Source organism: Oryx dammah, unplaced genomic scaffold (genome assembly GCF_014754425.2).
Source record: "Oryx dammah isolate SB20612 unplaced genomic scaffold, SCBI_Odam_1.1 HiC_scaffold_7, whole genome shotgun sequence".
Classification (NCBI taxonomy): domain Eukaryota; kingdom Metazoa; phylum Chordata; class Mammalia; order Artiodactyla; family Bovidae; genus Oryx; species Oryx dammah.
This window is the reverse complement of record NW_024070191.1, coordinates 32,844,487-32,865,920: the sequence shown is the minus strand read 5'-3', so window position 1 is coordinate 32,865,920 and position 21,434 is coordinate 32,844,487. Positions and strand designations below refer to the sequence as shown.

The window sequence follows — 21,434 nt, the reverse complement described above, 5'->3', positions numbered from 1 at the left end:
ACAGAAATAGCAGAAGGTAGCAGAGATCGAAAATACACATGGTACTTTCCTGGACACCAGAACAGGCGACACCACTGGTTATGTTCTAGGAAGGAAGGGGTGATCAACCCCCCAGGAACACAGTCCCACAAGCAAAACGCCAATCTTCATTTTGCCACTAAACTTTACTTTACCTCTCATACTCAGTTCAGTTCAGGGCAGTCGTTCAGTCATGTCTGACCCTTTACGACCCTATGAATCACAGCACGCCAGGCCTCCCTGTCCATCACCAACTCCTGGAGTTTATCCAAACTATGCTAGAGTCACACAAAGTGAGCTATTTTATTTTTTGCAAATCCCAAGGTAACTTTGCAAAGTGAACATCACATGTTAAACTGACCTTTGGCGTCCCACAGTCACATTCTTCCCCAGGATCCACCAACCTATTACCACAGGAAGGAGCACTGTAGGCTTCATCACCCTTTGGAATATTGAGAAGGCAGTTTCCACCTTTATTTAAAGTTAACTTCTCAAAGTCATCTGCACTGCAAGAACTGAAGTTTTTGGAACCTCTGTAATAAACACAAAGAAAAAGATCTTAAGTCATAGCAATTAAATACTTTGAAAATCTTAAGTCATGTCTTCAACCAACAGGAAGTGAATATTTAAAACGGCAGAGGGGGGCTTCCCTGGTGGCTCTGTGGTAAAAGAATCTGCCTGCCGATGCACAGGACACAGGTTTGATCCCTGATCTGAGAAGATCCCACATACTATGGAGCAACTAAGGCCATGCACCACAACCATTGAGCTTGTGCTCTAGTACCCGGAGGCCGAAACTGCCGAGCCCATGTGCCACAACTAATGAGGCCTGCAGGCCTAAAAGCTCGTGCTCCACAACAAGAGAAGCCACCTCAATGAGAAGCGTATGCACTGGAACTAGAGAGTAGGCCCTGCTCACTACAACCAGAGAAAAGCCCCCACAACAACAAAGACCCAGCACAGCCAAAAATAAACAAATAAATAAAAATTATAAAAAAGAAAGAAACTGACTACTTGCAAAAAAAGAAGTAAATAAAATGGCAGGTGGAATTCCCTGAAAGTCCAGTGTTTAGGACTTAACCCTTTCACTTAACAGTTTCACTGTCAAGCGCTCAGTTTCAATCCCTGGTGAGGGAACTAAGATCCTGCAAGCTATGTAGTGTGACCAAAAAAAATAAATAAACTGGCAGAAGATACAGAAAATACAAAATCATAAATCTCATCAGCAGAAGAGACCTCAAAAATTGTTGTTGTTGTTCAGTCACTAAGTCGTGTCCTGCTCTGTTTGACCCCATGAACTGCAGCATTCCAGGCTTCCCTGTCCTTCACTATCTCCCAGAGTTTGCTCAAAAATTATCTAGTCCTATCTAGAATTAAGTTTATCTTCCACAGTAAAAGTTCCTTCAAAAATGCAAAGCGAGTTCTGTTTCCCCACTCTCTTGTCACTCCACTGAATGACATTCCTGTATGCCCCCTGTAATACCAGGAGCTATGTGGCAACAATGTGAGCACCCAGTGAGGAGGCACACACTGTCACAGAGAAGCAGCAGGCGCTGGCGCAGAATGTCAGCCACAGTTTGAGGTTTAATTGCCTCTGATGGTAATTTCTAAGAATTGTAGTTAATACTCTGAAGGCTAGACCGGCTTCTAGAAATGGTCCAATTTGAACTATATATTTATTTTGTTGCTGTTTAGTTACTAAGTTGTGTCTTACTCTTTTGCAAGCCCATGGACTCTAGCCCACCAGAATCCTCTGTCCATGGACTTTCCAGGCAAGAATACTGGAGTGGCTTGTCATTTCCTCCTCCAGGGTATCTTCCCGACCCAGGGACTGAACCTGCATCTCCTGCATTGTTTGCAGGCAGATTCTTTCCACTGAGCCACCAGGGAAGCCCCATGTGATATTTATATAAATACAATTTTGATGTGTTTCTATGTGTTGCTGGAGTTTTTAGTTATTGTTTTACTCAATAACAGTATTTTCAGATAGTCCCATTGGCTATTTTCACTTTGAACACTAGTGGGAAACACACTCATCTATAACAAGAACCTTTGAGAAATCCAAGTCATATTAAAAGTTTATCAGAGGCATTTGGTGCCCTAAAAGAATCTCCTTTTCATTGGTTTGAGCAACGGTGCCAAAAGCAGCCGTGGGGAAGAGAACTGTGTTACATGGTAAGGACTGAGAAGGCATTCTGTTGATTCCATGTCTTCTACACATTCAGGGAATCAAAGAAACAGATCCTTTCTTGGGAGACCTTGTCCTCTTGGAAAACTCTTCCCTTGCTAACCAGACCAGAGCCTCCCAGGAAATATTCAGTCCTGCCTCTTGGCTCTTAGGACTGGAAAGCAGTCACACAGTAAGTAAAGACCTAGCACAAGATTTCCCACAATAATGAAAACACTTGTTTTCCATATTCTTCTTTTTCTTGCTACTCTCTGCTTAAGAACACTGTAAGGAGGAGGAGTCCTTTTGAACAATATCTGTTCCTTCAACAAATATTTGTGGAACATCTATTATTATGTATAAGACACTCTTCTTTGTGCAAGGGAGAAAACAGTAAACAAAGCAGACCAAAAATAAAATCCCCACCCCTGTGAAGGTGACATTCTACTGAGTGAGACAGACTATAAACACAATGGATAAATAAATTCAATAATACATTAGAAGATATATGCCGCCGGGGGAAAAGGTGAGGAGGTAAAGGGGGTGACCTTTGTTGGGGGCAGAGTGATCAGAATAGAGTTTTTCAAAGAGCTGTGAGGATAAGTGCTTCAAACACTGGGACAACTGAATGAAAACTGGCTTTGGGGGTGAAGAACATTAGAGGGAGAAGAAATAGCAAGTGCAAAAGCCCTAAGGGAGAAGTCTGCCTGCTATGCTCAAGGATCAAATAAGGAAGCCAGTAGAGTTGGTGTGGACTAAGGCAGTGAGGGTACAATCAGAAAGGTGGGAAGAGGCCATTGCATGAATCTGACATTTTACAATGAGTGAAATAAGGCAGGGGAGTGACACAATGAAAAGCATGAAACAGGAACCACGTGATCTGATTTATGTCTTAATAAGATCACCAGGTTGGCTATGCTAGGCAGGAAAATCTCACAGGAGGCAACAACTAGAAAGAAGGCATTATTACTAATTGACACAGAGAAGATGGGGGTGGAGCAGGTTTTAGAAGCAACAAGATTTTGAGTCTAAGGATGTCAAGTGGAAATGTCAAACTAGAGCATAAGATAATTATCTGATAAACAAGCAAGACTTCAATTTAAACAGTCATTTTTTAATTTCTTATTATTTTTATTTCCTATTATTGTTCTTTATATGGTTAATACAAGTGCCTGCAACAACGTATATTCTTACATTCTTCAATAATCTAAGAATATGTTAATTAGCTAATAGTCACAGACATGTGTATATTTCCTATACTTGAGTCCCTAATTTTAATCTACAGAGTGCACCTCTTCTAAACAGATTATTTTTGAAATAAACTTGTTATTCAGTCCTTGGGACACATTTTCTCATAGAAACAATGTTTTATTTGTGTGATTCTAAAGCAATCTACAAAAGAATCTGCTTCATACACAAGGAAGTTGACTATAGTACTGAGAAGGATCACAAAATCTTCACCACTTCTTATGCAGTTTAGTAAATCAAGATAACAACAAACATCTCCATGTTGGCCTTCACAAACACTTTGGATAATAAAACAAAGATATTCTTTTCCCTAGTCGTCCTTGGCCATCACCAACAGTAATAAGGATGAGCTTCCTCTTTCCTTGGCTTGAATACCAATTAAAGCATTCCTACTCTCCATCTATCACCTCTGGCTACTAAGATATTAATCTAAAGCATATCTACATCTCTTCCGTCACATCGAGGTAAGTTTTATAAAACTGATGCAAAAGAAGGTAGAAGGGATGGAAGTGGTCTATCAGGATATGACCCACAAAAATCAACTATCATTTAGAATATTCTCTCTATGACTAATCTGGAAAAAACCAGAACACAATTCCACCACTACCATCCTAATCCTCATAGCCTAGGAATAGGAAGTCTAGGAATAGAAAGAATTCTAAGTGATGGCACTCAGATTTTTTTTTTTTCCCAGAGCAATCTGGAGACTTCCCTGTCAGTCTAGTGGTTAAGACTTTGCATTTCCAATGCAGGGGACATGGTCTGATCCCTGGTCAGGAAACTAAGATCTCAAATGTCACATAGTGTGGACAGAAAAAAACAAATTTTTTTTAATTAAAAAAAAAAAAAGAGCACTCTGATTATGGAGGCTTTCTGATAATACTGAAGGGCAGAGTTAAGAAAGACCTGTCTCTAGAAAAGATACCTCCCAGGAAGATCACCACTCATACGACCAGGCATCTAAGAACAGTGTAAGGGGAATACTACCAGATCCCTCAAATATCTTAAACATAAAAATTACATTACAAAGTTAGATTATCTACCTTTTAAACAGAGGTGGCTTCAACTGATTATCTGGGAAAACTCTAGCATCAAAAATAAAGCCCTGTTAGACAACTGTACTCCAACATAAAATAAAAATAAATTTTTAAAATTTTTAAATAAAAAAATTTTATAAGGCCCAACTTCTAACAGTCAACTAATGTTCACTAAATAGCATAGGAAGTAGAAGGTGGGAAATCTGTCCTCAAAAAGGAGATTTAATACACTAAGGATAACATAATCTTACTTCTCAAATTATTCTGACAAAAACCTGTTCAAATACAATGTCTAATGCATTATCAAAACATAACACGAAGACACAAGATATTACGAAACTATAAAAAAAAATGAAGACACTATGAGGAAAAAAACAGACAAACTCAATAAAGTCTCCAGATACTAGAATTATCAAACAATAACCACCCAAAAAGAAAATCCCTGCATGCTTTGGTCAGAGACAAAAATGAGAAGCTTGAAAATTTGGGCAGGGAACAAATCCACAGTCATAACACAGCAAATTTGATGTGTTTTTCTAAAATATATTCTTTAAACATTTAAAATACTCTGAATTCATCTTACAATTTGTATTAATTTAATTGGCATTTTTCATTCTAAGTGGTATGCTATAAGGGTATCATAATCAATGGCATCTACATTTGCATAATACAGTACATTAGTAATCATATTAAATATAAGCAGATTAAATGATTCAATTAAGAGACAAATATTTCCAGGCTGGTTTATAAAAAAAAAAAAACTAAATGTAGGTTGTTTAGAAGGATATATCTAAACATAAGAATAAAGAAAAGTTCAAAGTAAAGGAATATATATACTATTAACCAAAATATATACAGAAAATATATACTGTTAACCAAAAAAGAAAATCTGTGGAAGGTAGATTAGTATCAGGCAAAATTGACAGTCCTATCTAATGCAATAAAAAAGGAAATGAAAGACATACAAATTAGGAAAGAAACAAAACTGCCTTTGTTTGTGGATCTTTCTGTGGTTGGATTGCCACAGCTCATGCCCAGACCCAGGCCAAGTGTCCACACCAGTCCCTCTTGCCCAAATACTACTCCCCTCTGGGGAGAGGGTACTGGTGCTGAGAGGGGGGATACCACACATGTAAAGGGAACAGAGCGGGCTAAGACCCAACCCTCAGGGCATGTACTCTGGCAACTTGGGACTAAAACCCCACCTCCAATAAGGCAATATTGGCCACTGAGCAGAGAGGAAGTGCCATCAAATAAATACCCACTCTAGCTCCAGAACCCCCATCTCCAGTCCCATCCCCTACTGAGGTGATAGCTGTCAGCATACCCTGAGGAATACAAATACATGATTTGTATTCATGACAAATCCAGCTCTCCCACAAAAATACAGATGACCCAATTTTTTTTAATGGGTCACACATCACATTAACAAATTGAAGAATAAAAACCATATGATCATCTCCATAGATGCAGGAAAAGCTTTTGATAAAATTCAATATCCATTTATGACAAAAACTCTTCAGAGTGGGCAAAGAGGGAATATACTTCAACATAGTAAAAGCCATATTATGATAAATCCACCGCTAACATCCCAATAGTGAAAAGTTGAAAGCATTTTCTGTAAGCTGAGGAACAAAACAAGGATGACCACTCTCACCACTTTCATTCAAAATAGTTTTGGAAATCCTAGCCATAACAATCAGAGAAGAAAAAGAAGTAAAAAGAATTCAAATTGAAAAAGAAGTAAAACTCTTTGCAGATGACATGATTCTATAAACAGAAAATCCTAAAGACACTACCAGAAAATTACAAGAGCTCATCAATGAATTTGGTAAAGTTGCTAGATACAAAATCAATGCACATAAATCTGTTGCATTTCCACACACTAACAACAAAATATCAGAAAGTGAATTAAGTGAACAATCTTACTTACCATCTCATCAAAAAGAATAAAATATCTAGGAATAAGTCTACCTAAAAAGGCAAAAGACCTGTACCCTGAAAATAAGACACTGATGAAAGAAATTGAAGATGACACAAACAAATGGAAAGATATAATACATTCTTGGATTGGAAGAATCAGTATTGTTAAAAATGACCATACTCCCCAAAGCAATCTACAGATTCAATGCAATTCCTATCAAATGATCAATGGCATTTTTCACAGAACTGGGACAAAAATAAATTTTTAATTTGTATGAAAACACAAAGACCCCAAATAGCCAAAACAATCTTGAGAAAGAAGGATAGAGCTGGAGGAATCACACACCCTGGCTTCAGACTATGCTACAAGGCTACAGTCATCAAAACAGTATGCTACTGACAAAAAACAGACATATAGATCAGTGGAAGAGGATAGAAAGTCACAAAAATAAGCCCACACAGTTACATCAGATTGTAAACACTGCAGTCTAGTAAGAAACTGGAGTGACTTAACATACTGATGATGGAGGTAGACGATTTAAGAATTCAGTTACTCATGGTCAATTAATATATGATAAAGGAGGCAAGAATATACAATGGATAAAAGACAATCTTTTCAATAAATGGTGCTGGGAAAACTGGACAGCTATATGTAAAAGAATGAAATTAGAACATTCTCTAACACCAAAAATAAAGTCAAAATGGATTAAAACCCTAAATGTAAAAACAGATACTATTAAACCAGATACTCTTAGTGGAAAACAGAACAGAACGCTTGTTGACATAAATTACAGCAATATTTTTTGGATTCCTCTTCTAGGGTTATGGAATAAAAACAAAAAATAAACAAAAGTAGGACTTAATAAACTTTAAAGTTTCTGCACAGCAAAGGAAACCATAAACAAAGCAAAAAGACAACCTACAGACTGGAAGAAAATATTTGCAAATGATGCAACCAACAAAGGATTACTTTCCAAAACATGCAAAGAGCCCATACAGCTTAACATAAAAAAAAAACTGCTAATCAAAAAATGAGCAGAGGACTTAAATAGATATTTCTCCAGAGAAGACACACAGATCACCAACAGGCACATGGAAAGATGCTATATTGCTAAATATTAGAGAGATACAAATCAAAACTACAATGAGTCATACCAGTCAAAATGGCAATCATTAAAAAGTCTACAAATAATAAACACTGGAGAGGGTATGAACAAAAAGAAACTCTCTTATACTGTTGATGGGAATGTAAATTCTTGCAACCATTATGAAAAACAATGTGAGGATTCCTTAAAAACCTAAAAATAGAGCTCCCATATGATCCTGCAATCAATCCCACTCCTGGATGTATATCTGGAGAAAACTGTTAACTCAAAAAGATACTTGCATTCCAATGTTCATAGCAACACTATTTACAACAGCCAAGACACAGAAGCAATCTAAATACTCACCAACAGATAAATGGATAAAGAAGATGTGCCGTGTATTTATGTGGTATGTGTATATGTATATTGGAGAAGGCAACGGCACCCCACTCCAGTACTCTTGCCTGGAAAAATCCCATGGACGGAGGAGCCTGGTGGGCTGCAGTCCATGAGGTCGCTAAGAGTCGGACATGACTGAGCGACTTCACTTTGACTTTTCATTTTCATGCATTGGAGAAGGAAATGGCAACCCACTCCAGTGTTCTTGCCTGGAGAATCCCAGGGACGGGGGAGCCTGGTGGGCTGCCATCTATGGGGTCGCACAGAGTTGGACACGACTGAAGTGACTTAGCAGCATATATGTATATAATAGAATTCCATGAGCCCATAAGAAAAAATGAAATAATGCCATTTGCTGCAACATGGATGGACCTAGAGATTATCATATGCAGTGATGTAAGTTAGACAGAGAAAGACAAATATATCACATCTGTGTGAAATCTAAAAAAATGATACAAATGAACTTATTTATAAAACAGAAACAGATTCACAGACAGAAGGCAAATTTATGGTTACCAAAGGGGAAAGGCAGGGGGGAGGAATAAATTAGGAATTTGGAATTGGCATATACACACTATTATATATAACACAGGTAAACAACAAAGACCTAGTGTATAGCCCAAGGAGCTATATTCAGTACCTTGCAATAATTCATAATGGAAAAGAATATGTGTGTGTGTGTATGTGTGTGTGTGTGTACACAGAGCTTCCTAGGTGTTTCAGTGGTAAAAGAATTTGCCTGCCAATGCAGGTAAACACAGGAAATGTGGGTTAGATCCCTAACTCAGGAAGATCCCTGAGAAGGAAATGGTGACTCACTCCAGTATTCTTGCCTGGAAATCTCATGGACAGAGGAGCCTAGTGGGCTAAGTCCAGGGGGTGGCAGAGTTGGCCACTGCTGAGGGACTGAGCACACACACACATATGCATGTATCTACAAGTGAATCACTCCGCTGTTCTCTTGAAATTAACACATTATATTAACTATAATAAATTAAATTAATTTAAATGAGATGAATTAATCAATAATTAGAGTAGGGTTCTTATACCATTCAGATGAAAAAAAATTTATACTGATGCTTTATAGAACATAGCAAGTAATTTCCTCCCAGAAATTTAAGTACTGATGAGGGATACATTCATTGTTTATTTTTAGCATTAAACAAATGTTCAATAAATGGTTTTAAAAAAGAAAAAGGAAGAAGAATAAAAAGAATACAGTTACTCACGATGCTCCAGAATTCATGATGCAGCTCTTTACAGGACAGTGACAACCTCTCCCATCATCATGACTCATCCCAAGGTTATGACCCAACTCATGAGCAACAATGGATGCAAATGTCTCCACTGGGATCTGCCCAAACTGTTCAAACACAGGAAGGTATTAATTAAGTTTCTGAACAAAAAGGATTATTCTTTTTTTCTAAAATTACTTTTTCACAAAAGGAGATTCACCACCACAATATTGGCAGCTGACATGATAAATTTAGCAAGCAACTAACATCAGATTGTAAACACTGCAGTCTAGTAAGAAACTGAAGTGACTTAACACTGATGATGGAGGTAGACCATTTAAGCAACAGATCAGGAGCACCAACAGATTATTCATGGTGGTTGATGGGAAAACAAGCTCATGGTTCTAACTTAATTTCCTCAGACGGAGTCTCTGTTTCTTAATTCATAAAAAGTGAGGCATTAATGATCACATAATAAGTATTAGAAAACTTAAATCCAGTCTCTAGGGCAAGAACAGATCTTCTATGGCCCTTGTAACACTCAAAATATTGTTGTAAGGACTAGGAGAGGAAATAAACAATTGCTGGACATTTCATAATGCAAACATGCAAAGATGTCAAGAAAACGTACCACGTTAATCCCACCCGCATGGCTCCTTGAACAGACTGTCCCCACAAACGCCATTCCCGCAGTCCCACCAAACCCTCTTTTCCTAAATGAAGAGAACAGGGAAAAGTTATAAAATGTACTTGAGGAGAAAAAGGTACACGTTTCTCCTATTTCTCTGGGTAATCTTAAACTAATTGGTAAACCTATAAAACCTGGGGGGAAAATGACAAAGATAAATAGCACTTTAAAAATCAGAGTTCAATTAAAGCCTTATCTCTTTTTTATCTTCAGAGAGTGAAAGTTAACAAGTTCATTTTTCAGACAAATGAAGATATACATTAAATATATCAAACCAACTTGTTCTCTACCTTTTAGATGAAAAACCTTCCTAAAATGCATTATATTTATTTATTCAAAAATTCTAGTGAAAAGAGACAGATAACAAACTCAATGGCATATTCATACAGGAAGCTGCAAGCAGGAAGCACAGAGAGCAGAAGAATCAGAATGGTCTCCAGGCTGCTCCTCGAACATAAGGAACACACCTGGTCTCAGGACCTGGTCCCTGTGCCTTCCCCAATATGAACCCATATCACTCCCTCATCTCCTTCAGGTCTTTACACAAAGGTCATCTCTTCACTGAGGCCTTCCTCATCATGTTATTTAAAATTTCAACCTCACTCCTCCAATATTTCTACCTCTACCCTCTCGGCTTTATTTTTCCTCTTTACCATTTATCATTATTTAGCACACTATAAGCTGTTAGGGTAAAACCCAGACAAAATTTTTGGCTGACCCAATACATATACTTATTTATCTTACAAGACAACTCTCCTTCAACACAGTATGAATTCCATGAGAGCAAGAATTGTCTCTTTTGTTCACTGCCAAAACCAAGGGCCTAGGCTATACACCTAACAAACATCTTTTAAATGAATGAATAAACCATTCTCTGGGACACCTGACCAGCCAGGACAAGAGGCTGCTACTGACATAAGGGGATTGCCATGGAAACATTTTAGCCAGATCACCCCATAGTGAGCCGCTTTTATGTCCTCAGTGCTTCAAGAAAGGCTTTTTAGTATCCCATTCTCAACTACAACCGATCAGGGATTATCAGATATCTGAGAAACAGCTCTAACATGGCAGTCTAAGACCAAACAGAGAGAGATGGCTTGGGAGGTGTGGCTGGGCAGAGCACAGGGAGTGCTTGTTGTCCGTTCCTTTTGGTCTTTTGTGAACAAGAAGGCATACTCACTGTCAGGGTATGAGGACACTTCTGGGTACAGTTTTACTAAAAATTCATTGAAATGTCAAGATCAAGCTTTTGTGGTTATGGGGTCATAAAAATCCATGTAGGCATTCTCAGTGCCTTACTCTAAATTAACTCATATGACCAAAAAAAAAAAAAAAAAAATCAAGGGAAATTTCACCTCAGAAAAAATTATTTTAGGTACCATTCAACATTGAAGGAGGGAAAAATTATTACATAAAATATTTTTTGGCAAAAAGTCAGCCTATCAACCAGAAAATTTCTAAGAAGAATAAAATTTTTTTAATATTTTAAGTGAGGGTTTTGCTATAAGCTTTTGGAATATATCTGTATTAACTAATCATATAAGGTTAAGTTTTATTATAGTACCATGAAAATGCTATGTAGAAAAAAGAAAAATGTTTAAAATATATCAGAAGGATGGCAAAGAGACTTTAAAAACACTATTGTATCCATGAAATAAGAATTTAACTACATAAAAATTTTGAGGGAAACAAAAACAGCTATTAAACATTAAAAATAAGATAGCTGAAATGAGAAACACAATACAAACTTTAGAAGGTAAATTTAAGGAAATATCCCAGAAAATAGAACAAAAAGACAATGAGAAGAAAGGAAACAAAAGATAAAAAAATTAGAGGACAACCACAAGAAACTCAACAGCTGAGTAAAAGGAATCCCTGAAGGAATGAAGAATAAAAATAGGATGAAATCACCTACAAAATAATTTGAGAATAATTCCTAGAACTACAATTTCAAGACTGAAATTACCCACTAAGAACACAGCACAATGAGTGATAGAAGACCTACACCAAAGCGTATCATCGAGACAATTTAGAGGTCTGGGAACCTCTAGAGAAGATCCTACAAGTTCTCAAAGAAGGAAGGGGAAAAAAAGGCATATACTAAAAAACAGGAAACAGAATGCATTAAAGTTTCTCAGTGAAGCTGTACTTAGATAGAATTTATGTACAAAAAAATTCACCCATTCTAAATTGATTTTTTTTTTAATGAATTAAGGCTTCTCAACAGTAATTTGGAAGTCAAAAGACCAATGGCTATGCCTTCAAAATTCTGAAGGAAAAAGATTTCATGCCAAAAATGTCAGACCTGACAAAATAACCTAAAATGTACAAAACAAATGAAAAAGCACAGCCCTGAAACAATGAATTACTTAAGCACTAGGATAATCAGAGGTCAAATTGAGATAATTTTTTTTAATTAAAGTATAGTTGATTTATATTTTGTTTCTGGTGTACCAGAGATAATTTTTAAATTCTGTTTTGAGATTGTAAAGCAAATTTTCTGACATGAAAGAGGTCAGAACTTTTTTCTTTCAATATATCCTTTCACAAGAAGAAACTAGAAAATGTGCCATACTAAAATAAGGAAGTATACCCGGGAAAGAGGAAGAGGATATGGGATAAAGGTCACAAGAGATCCAACAAAAACAGGTCTTATTAGCACACTGTACTCATTCTACAAATCAAACTTTTTCCTCATTTAAATGAATGCTCAAAAACTTTAACAGGATATGACTGCAAAAAAAGAAAAAAGCAAAAATTATTATTCTGACCATATCATAAAGAGTACCTTTAAAAACATCACTTACAGAATTAGCTGTGCACTGTCATGCCTCCGACGTGTTATAAGAAACTTTTCCCGCCACTGTACAAAGTTCGACAACACATCACCAGCACCTCCAGCCATACTGATCAGATTTTCATTTGTCCAAATCTCAAGCCCAACTAGCACAATTCGAATATTTAACATAATGTACATCTGGGAAGAAAACAAAAATATACAAAATTTATTAAAGAATATGAGAACAATTCCTAGGTATATATCTGAGAAAAAAAAAAACACTAATTTGAAAAGATATGTTTAACCCAATGTTCACAGCAACATTATTTACAATAGCCAGGATTTGGAAGCAACTTAAGTGTCTATCAACAGATGACTGGGTTCACACACACACACACACACACACACACATACAAATGGACTATTACTCAACCATAAAAAATGAAATTTTGCCATTTACAACAGCATAGATGGACTTGGAGGGTATTATGCTTAGTGCAGTAAGTCAGACAGAGAAAGACAAATACAGTATGGTATCACTTATAGGAGGGCCTCCCTGGTGGCTCAGTGATAAAGAATCTCCCTGCCACTGTAGGAGACGTGGGCCAGAAAGATCCCCTGAAGAAGGGTACGGCAACCCACTCCAGTACTCTTGCCTGGGAAATCCCATGGACAGGGAAGCCAGTTCATGGGGTCACAAAGAGGCAAATACGACTTAGCGACTAAATAACATCATTACTTCTTGGTGGAATCTTAAAAAAATACAACAAACTAGTGAGTGTAACAAAAGAGAAACAGATTCATAGATATAGAGAACAAACTAGTGCTTACCAGTGGGGAGAAGGAAGGGAGGGTGTACAGGGTTAAGAAATACAAACTATCAGTTACAAGGATATACAAGCATATACTGTACAACATAGGGAATAATAGCCAATATTTTATTGGGTTGGCCAAAAAGTTCTGTCAGGCATTTCATAAACAAGCATGAAAAAACCCAACTGAACCTTTTGGCCAACTCAATATAATAACTATAAATGGAGTTTAACCTTTAAAAATTGTGGATCACTATATTGTACCCCTGTAATATATATAAAACTGTATATCAACTACACTTCAATAAAAGTAATATAATAAAATAAAGAATATGAGAATATCTTTGAACTTATAATTAAGTAACATAACCACTTAAAAACAGGATTCCTCTTTATCAAAAATGTTTTCTTCAATATAATAGAACTCTAACTTTTCAAGGGTCTGAGTTTCTTCATTCATAAAACAAAAGTAACAAAGGTTTGAAATCCTTTTTATCTTCCATTCCAAAATCTGACAAACTCTGGATATTTAAAGTTTTTGGTATTTTGGTCTCAAACCTTTCCCTAAACTAATGAAAGCCTATTTACTGTTCACCTTTAGTTCACTTAATATAAATATTCATATATAAAGCACCTGTCTACAATGCAGGAGAGCCGGTTCGATCCCTGGGTCGGGAAGATGCCCTGAAGGAAACGGCAATCCACTCCAGTACTATTGCCTGGAGAATCCCATGGACAGAGGAGCCTGGTAGGCTACAGTCCATGGGGTCACAGAGAGTCGGACACAACTGAGTGACTTCACTTCACTTTAGTTCACTTAATATAAATATTCATATATTTCACTATAGAAATATCAATGATTACAAGGTGCTACCCCAGGATCCTTTTGGAGGTGTAAAGTGAGATCAATACATAGTGAACTACATGTTACACATATACTGTATAGTGAACAATATTACCTTTCTAAACTCTTGTCTAAAATTCTAATGACATGTACCCCAAAGGTTTCAGATAAAGGCTTATAGAACTCATCTCTGTTTCACAGAGATACTGTGAGCAATAAATGAGTTATAAATATAAGTCACTTGACTCAGTTTTTAGTACATTAAAACATTCAATATCACTATCATCATCATTATTATGTTTGGTATTCATATTCATATTAGAGATTAAATTTTTCCCACATATAAGTGATACTGTATGACATTTGTCTTTCTGTGTCTGACTTCACTCAGTATGATACAGACTCTTATATGTGGACTCTTAAAAAAAGAGGGTACAAATCAACTTATTTACAAAACAGAAGTTGAGTAAGGTGGGGGAAATCAAACTTATGGTTACCAAGATAAGGCGGGGAGGGATAAATTAGGAAATTGGGACTGACATATACACTGCATATAAAACTAACGAGGACCTATTGTATAGTATAGGAAACTCTACTTTATACTCTGTAAAGGCCTATATGGGAAAACAGTCTGAAAAAGAAAGAGTGGATATATATATAACTGATTTACTTTGCTGTATACCTGAAACTAACACAACATTATAAATCAACTATATTCCAATAAAAACTTTAAAAAGGAACATGTATCTAATTCTTCAATATCTCCCACTAGATGAATAAACTCTAAAATCTCAAACCAAATCCTTCCCTCTGTCTCTCTCTCTCTCACACACACACAGAGTCATATATGGTTTCAGAGCAGGAGACAGCCTTATTTAAAATAAGTTTCTTTGAGATTAGTTGTTTGTCAGTTGCCTCATTTGCTATTGTTTTCTCCCATTCAGAAGGTGGTCTTTTCACCTTACTTATAGTTTCCTTTGTTGTGCAGAAGCTTTTACTTTTAATTAGATCCCATTTGTTTATTTTTGCTTTTATTTCCAGTATTCTGGGGGGTGGTTCATAGAGGATCCTGCTGTGATTTATGTCGGAGAGTGTTTTGCCTATGTTCTCCTCTAGGAGTTTTATAGTTTCTGGTCTTACCTTTAGATCTTTAATCCATTTTGAGTTTATTTTTGTGTGTGGTGTTAGAAAGTGATCTAGTTTCATTCTTTTACAAGTGGTTGACCAGTTTTCCCAGCACCATTTGTTAAAGAGATTGTCTTTACTCCATTGTATATTCTTGCCTCAAAGAGACACAAGTACCCCAATGTTCATTGCAGCACTGTTTATAATAGCCAGGACATGGAAACAACCTAGATGTCCATCAGCAGATGAATGGATAAGAAAGCTGTGGTACATATACACAATGGAGTATTACTCAGCCATTAAAAAGAATAAATTTGAATCAGTTCTAATGAGATGGATGAAACTCGAGCCGATTATACAGAGTGAAGTAAGCCAGAAAGAAAAACACCAATACAGTATACTGACACATAATATGGAATTTAGAAAGATGGTAATGATGACCCTGTATGCGAGACAGCAAAAGAGACACAGATGTATAGAACGGACTTTTGGACTGTGAGGGAGAGGGTGGGATGATTTGGGAGAATGGCATTGAAACATGTATGCTATCATGTAAGAAACAAAACGCCAGTCTATGTTTGATACAAGATACAGGATGCTTGGGGCTGGTGCACAGGGATGATCCAGAAAGATGATATGGGGTGGGAAGTGGGAGGGGAATTCAGGATTGGGAGCTCATATACACCCGTGGCGGATTCATGTCAATGTATGGCAAAACCAATACAGTATTGTAAAGTAAAATAAAGTAAAAATAAAATAAAATAAGTTTCTCAGCAAAAATTCAAAGATCTCTGCATAAGTACCAGAGAACCTCAGTCTATCTACTGTGAAATAAAAGTCATATTTTATGGCAAGACAAGAAAAATTTACACAGAAAAATTTTTTTCTGCCCTTTGGCCTCCTCTCTTACCCCACTGTGCACTTCTATATCTGCATAAGGCATCAACCAAACCTCCCCATCGGCAGAAATACCTGCTCAACCATAAAGAGCAGCATTCTCCTAACATCAAAAAGGCAACTCCTTAAAGATAACATTCCTTCTTAACCTTACTAGGGCCATGATGATGCTTAGGTCTAGATTGTGTAAACTGTCAATAATACCTCATTGAATGCACATTCCTCTGTCTCAAAAAAACTTACATAACTGTGCCTTGACTTCTAATGGGAAAAACAGTTCTCAGAGCTTTCTGAGATGCTCTTCCTGGGTTATAATCCTCAAATTTGGCTTGAATAAACTTCTCATTTCTTTCTTAGATCAACTGATGAATTTCTTCTCAACACTAAAGTAGATGCTAATTTGAAATCTCTTGTTTGTCTCTCTCTCTCTAAAATTATACTTTCCTTATAAACATAGAAAAGTTACAAAACAAATTCGAGAGCAAACCCCAGAAAGACTGATTATTCTATCCTCTAGAATAATCAGAGCTCCAAATCAGACAATTTTAAAATTCTATTCAGAGGCTGTGAGAGGAAAGGACAGAATAATCCCAGCTGATAGAAAATAAACTTACGCTATCCAAGTAGTTGGCTAAACTTATCATCTCTTCTCGCACTGCAGTCTGGTTTTTTCCCATGTTCTCATACTGAAAAGCAAAGAAGAAAACTCATGATCACCAAAGCAATATAAGAAAAAAAATTCTATAATCTCAAGATAAGAATCCAAATATTTTATTTAAACCATTTTCTACTTATGTGGAGAAAGTAATGAGAAAAAATATTTCAAGTCTCCTTTTTTTATCACTTGTCCATCATATTCTACTGGAACATTTAATACATTATCTGGGACAGAGTTCATGCTTATTCACATTCCCTTATGCTTCTTTCTACACTTGAGGATAATGAACCTATAATGAACAAATAAGAATACATTTCTATCTCCTAAAAGTACGGCTTATTATTTTCCAGTCTATATACAATAAGGGTTTTTTTAAAAAACCATAAAGATTCTCAAAATTGACTCTGCAGATTACAAAAAAGGGCTTGTCAGTTGTGTTAAGTTTCTGCAAACAATTTGGTTCACAGCAACAGCAAAGCTGGCAGAAGTCAGATAAAACATTTCAAATAATCTATAGGTTAAAATATATAGCAGTTATATCTAAAATTAATAATCTTGCAAATGCTGAAATAAATACGTAACTTTTCTTAGTTGAGTAAAGCACAATCTTAAGTATAAATAAGGAAAATGTCCTGTGTTATCCTGTATAATGAAATAAATAGTAAATGCTAAGCTGACCCATTCTCCTCTGCTCCCTTCTAAACTTACCATCTAAACTCTGCTCCCTCCTAAGAAGGGAGAAGTTTAACATTTGCAAATTACCCAAAACAAACAGTGGAAAAACATCACCAGTAAAAATAAAGATAGAGGTAACATTAATGCTACATTCAGTTCTGGACGTATTACGAATATCATGTATAAATATTACAGGGAAAAGTCATTTAACAAAAATCAATACAAATATATTTCATATTTCCTTCATGGGATCCTCACTTATCTTCTTTTCATAAAAAAGGAGAAAAACTGTCAGCAATCCTACCTTTTCCTTCTCTACAACAATGAACAACTCTACATAGCGGGTCTGTGGCAAGATGTCTCTTTTTCTCTGTCAAAAAACACAAACGCCATAAAGGAAAGCAAAAAGTTAAAAGACTACATTCTTCAGATTACATATAAGACGACTACGTATAAGACTCCTATTTTTAACACACAATGATCTTATCCTAACCTCTAGTCACTTGTTTCATGTCTGCTAAGAATTTCATAAAATGATTTTTAACACATCCTACATCAATAAGGCCAAAAGACATGTGTTTTTAAAAGTGATATATGCCATCTGTAGTGATCTGAGAAAAATTCTAGTTAAAGATAACATGAGTTATTCAAGTTCCCAAAGGTGAATTATTGATTCGCTAATATCAAAACTATACACACATACACATATTTTAATTGGATGCCCTACTACTCTGTCAAGAGTAGAAAAAAGAATATCTGCTAATAACCCAAGAAGAAGGAAGGACAAGGTCTGCACTTTATTTTCTTGTTCTTGTCCTTTATTTTTTTCCTTCTTATTGAGTTACAATTTGCACTGACATACAAGGTTTCTACTTTCAAAAAATGACTAGTTTTGTGATTTTCAAAAACTTACATAAACTGTCCATATATGCTCAGCCACTCAGTTGTGTCCAACTCTTTGCAACCCTGTGGACTGTAGCCTGTCAGGCTCCTCTGCCCATGTGATTCCCAGGCAATAATACTGGAGTGGGCTAACCTGCCCTCCTCCATAGGATGCTCCTGACACAGGGATCACACCCACGTTCTCCTGTGTCTCCTGCACTGGCAGGAAAGTTCTTTACCACTGCACCACCTGGGAAGCCCCCACACAAAGTACAGAATGAGCTAAAATTCAAGTGTTTTCCAGTGACTAAACTTAAAAAGAACCATCCAAGAATCAAACGAATGAATGGCAGAACAGATGATGAAAACAATGCCATAAATTAGTATGAGCTAATTAAAATACTCTAGAAGAGGCACAAGCCTCTTGTAGAGGCACAGGGACAGCATCTCATCATACAGAAAGCTGCCTTTGTCTCCAATTGAGGTTCCTCTGGTCCCAGAAACAGCTCAGGTTAAGAGACCCCTCTTAAGAGGAAGCCAAGGAATCCTAAAGAAGGCTCAAAACAGGGATACCACGAGTGCCCCAGGAAAACATCTGAGATCATTAAAGTCCTAAAACTCAATCTCTCTCCTTCCCTCTCTGTCTCTCCCTCTCTCTCACTTTAGAGCTCCAGTCTGTGTAAAGGGTATTCACATTAAAAAGTCCACTGCTCTCTCAAAATCATGGTAATGGATTATTAGAGAGCAATGACAAAAAGAAATATAGTTACTGTTTAAGACTTAAGCCCTCGTTTCCAAAACACAGAAGTCTGACTGTATTCAACTTTGTGGCAGGAACTACATATTACTCATCTTTTTATCCCCTGGTACCCATCACAATGTCTGGCACAAAGCTGGCAAAAACACAGTAATAATATGTATTGCTTTAATGCACAAATACATGATTGTTTTTAAACCTGAGTCAGAGCCATGAAGAAATACATTAGCTCCTTACTCGAAGCAGCTGAGTGATGCTAGGATGCTCCTCTTCTTCATCCTTTGTGGTTTCTTCTTCCATAACTTTGTTGGAAACCCCACATTTCAGAGGCTCTTGGTGGACATCATCCATTCGATAAAAGATGTGCTCAAAATGAGAGCTGTTCTGTAGGGGTTCAATCCCATAACTCACATTTTCTATATGCAGCAAGCCTCTAAGTGTTGTATTACACATACATAGTTTTTTAGGATGGAAAAAAAAAAATACACAGGAAAAGGAATTAAGAAACATGAATTCAAGTCCTAGTTCTTAACATATGTAAGAAGGGATAACATGGTGTTGAGAAAAATAGAGAGGTTTTAGAGTTGGGCAGCCCTAAATTAAAAGCTCAAGACAACTACTAACTGGCCTGAAAGCTACTTAACCCCTCTGTGAGATCACTGTATAAAGAAAGGCTATTCAGAATAGTGGCTTAAAGTGTGAAGTCTGGAGGCCAGAGGACCAAGTTTGACTCTTAAATGTTTCTTACTAGCCTTAGTAGACATTCTCCCTAGAGTTGTCCTGAAAACTATTTAATGAGCACAAAAAATACTTAGGACACTGCCTGGTACACAGTAATTATTCTACAAGTGTCATAGCTTAGATGGAGATAGTACTCATCGCCATCTCATACAGTTTGCTTGAGAATTTAAAGTAATATTTATTAGTTCAATTAATCATGTAACCAATCAACCAGTCCAGTGTGATATTGCCAGGCCCTTCATAAATTTAATATTATTATCACTTCACTTGACACCTGGTATGATTTCTCTGAACCTCAGCTTGCTCACCTAAATATGGAAGCAATCAACCCCTTCTCACAGTCATTATGAGACTTAGATGAAAGAACAGAAGTAAAAGTTATATAAACCTAAAAGGTAACAAATTTAAAGTATGCTTTATTTTAAAATAGCAAAATTTATTTAGTGGTCTCAAAAAAATGAAATTTTTTATTTAGGTACTAAAATTCATCACCTGTAACACTGTCCTAAATAAACATGCCAAGAATGACATCTGAAACACAGTTAGAAAGACCTTCAGCAACATCAAAGTAAAATCTAAATTTAAGTACCCTAAAATGACTTGATCTGGACACAGAGATAAGTAAAGGGAAAAGAATTAAGGGAATGAAAAACTGCTGATAAAGAAAGTTCCTTACCTGAGTCCGAAATAGTCGCTGAGTGCAATGGATGAATCGTAAGTGCCCTCCACATATCCCCGATAATGACAATGATTCTAAATGATTAAAAAAAAAAAGTGTCATCTTCAAAATACTATTACCTTGCTGAAAATCATCACAGAGAGTGCAGAACTAAAAGTTATTTAAGGCCAATCAACTAAACTTTTTATTCTATTATTGGTTTAATCACTAAATCATGTCTGACTCTTGACACCCCATGCACTGTAGCCCACCAGGCTCCTCTGTCCGTGGGATTCTCCAGGCAAGGATACTGGAGTGAGTTGCCATTTCCTTCTCCAATTCTATTATTGGCATCCCATAATTATCACATGGCAGTCTTTGGACTATCTTCAGACTGTCTACTATCACCCTATGGGTACAAAGAATTTGAATTTCTGCCAAATTTTTAAGGCAGAAGTCCAGAGGATACTAAGTACAAACAACTCTACCCCAATAACCTTTAAACCTAGAAGCGGAACAAGGCAGCATAACGTCATGTTTAACATTTTCAATCACAGGTAAGAAGACACCACAGCAGCCAACTGAAATCCAGTACAGAAGAGGACCTTGTGACAAACTAATGACACCAAGGGGGAAAACAATTCAGTACACGGCAAAAACAGTGACTTGGACTTTCTTTTTCTGCCTAAGCATATTGATTATATTATTATTGTTAGTTATACATTTAACCATCTTGATAAGTTAAAGACCATTTATTCTTCATTTTGAGCAAAAAACTGACCAGTGGAAATATAAGCATATCACTT

The 21,434-nt window shown here is 36.5% G+C and overlaps 1 protein-coding gene across 2 annotated transcripts in view; it reads right to left on the bottom strand.

Annotated features, from left to right (window-relative positions):
* The window catches only part of ADAM9 (ADAM metallopeptidase domain 9), a 94,694-nt gene that overhangs the window by 44,457 nt on the left and 28,803 nt on the right, over nucleotides 1-21,434 (bottom strand). For both annotated transcript variants that reach the window (XR_005721476.1, XM_040242984.1), the window contains exons 5-12: nucleotides 20,647-20,723; nucleotides 19,467-19,662; nucleotides 17,895-17,960; nucleotides 16,872-16,943; nucleotides 12,608-12,777; nucleotides 9,744-9,825; nucleotides 9,107-9,240; nucleotides 380-551 (exon numbers count right to left, since the gene is read on the bottom strand). Coding sequence is in view for 1 of the 2 variants with exons in the window: in XM_040242984.1 (XP_040098918.1) it covers nucleotides 380-551; nucleotides 9,107-9,240; nucleotides 9,744-9,825; nucleotides 12,608-12,777; nucleotides 16,872-16,943; nucleotides 17,895-17,960; nucleotides 19,467-19,662; nucleotides 20,647-20,723 (969 nt within the window). In the remaining variant the exon portion in view is untranslated. The remainder of the gene's footprint in view (nucleotides 1-379; nucleotides 552-9,106; nucleotides 9,241-9,743; nucleotides 9,826-12,607; nucleotides 12,778-16,871; nucleotides 16,944-17,894; nucleotides 17,961-19,466; nucleotides 19,663-20,646; nucleotides 20,724-21,434) is intronic.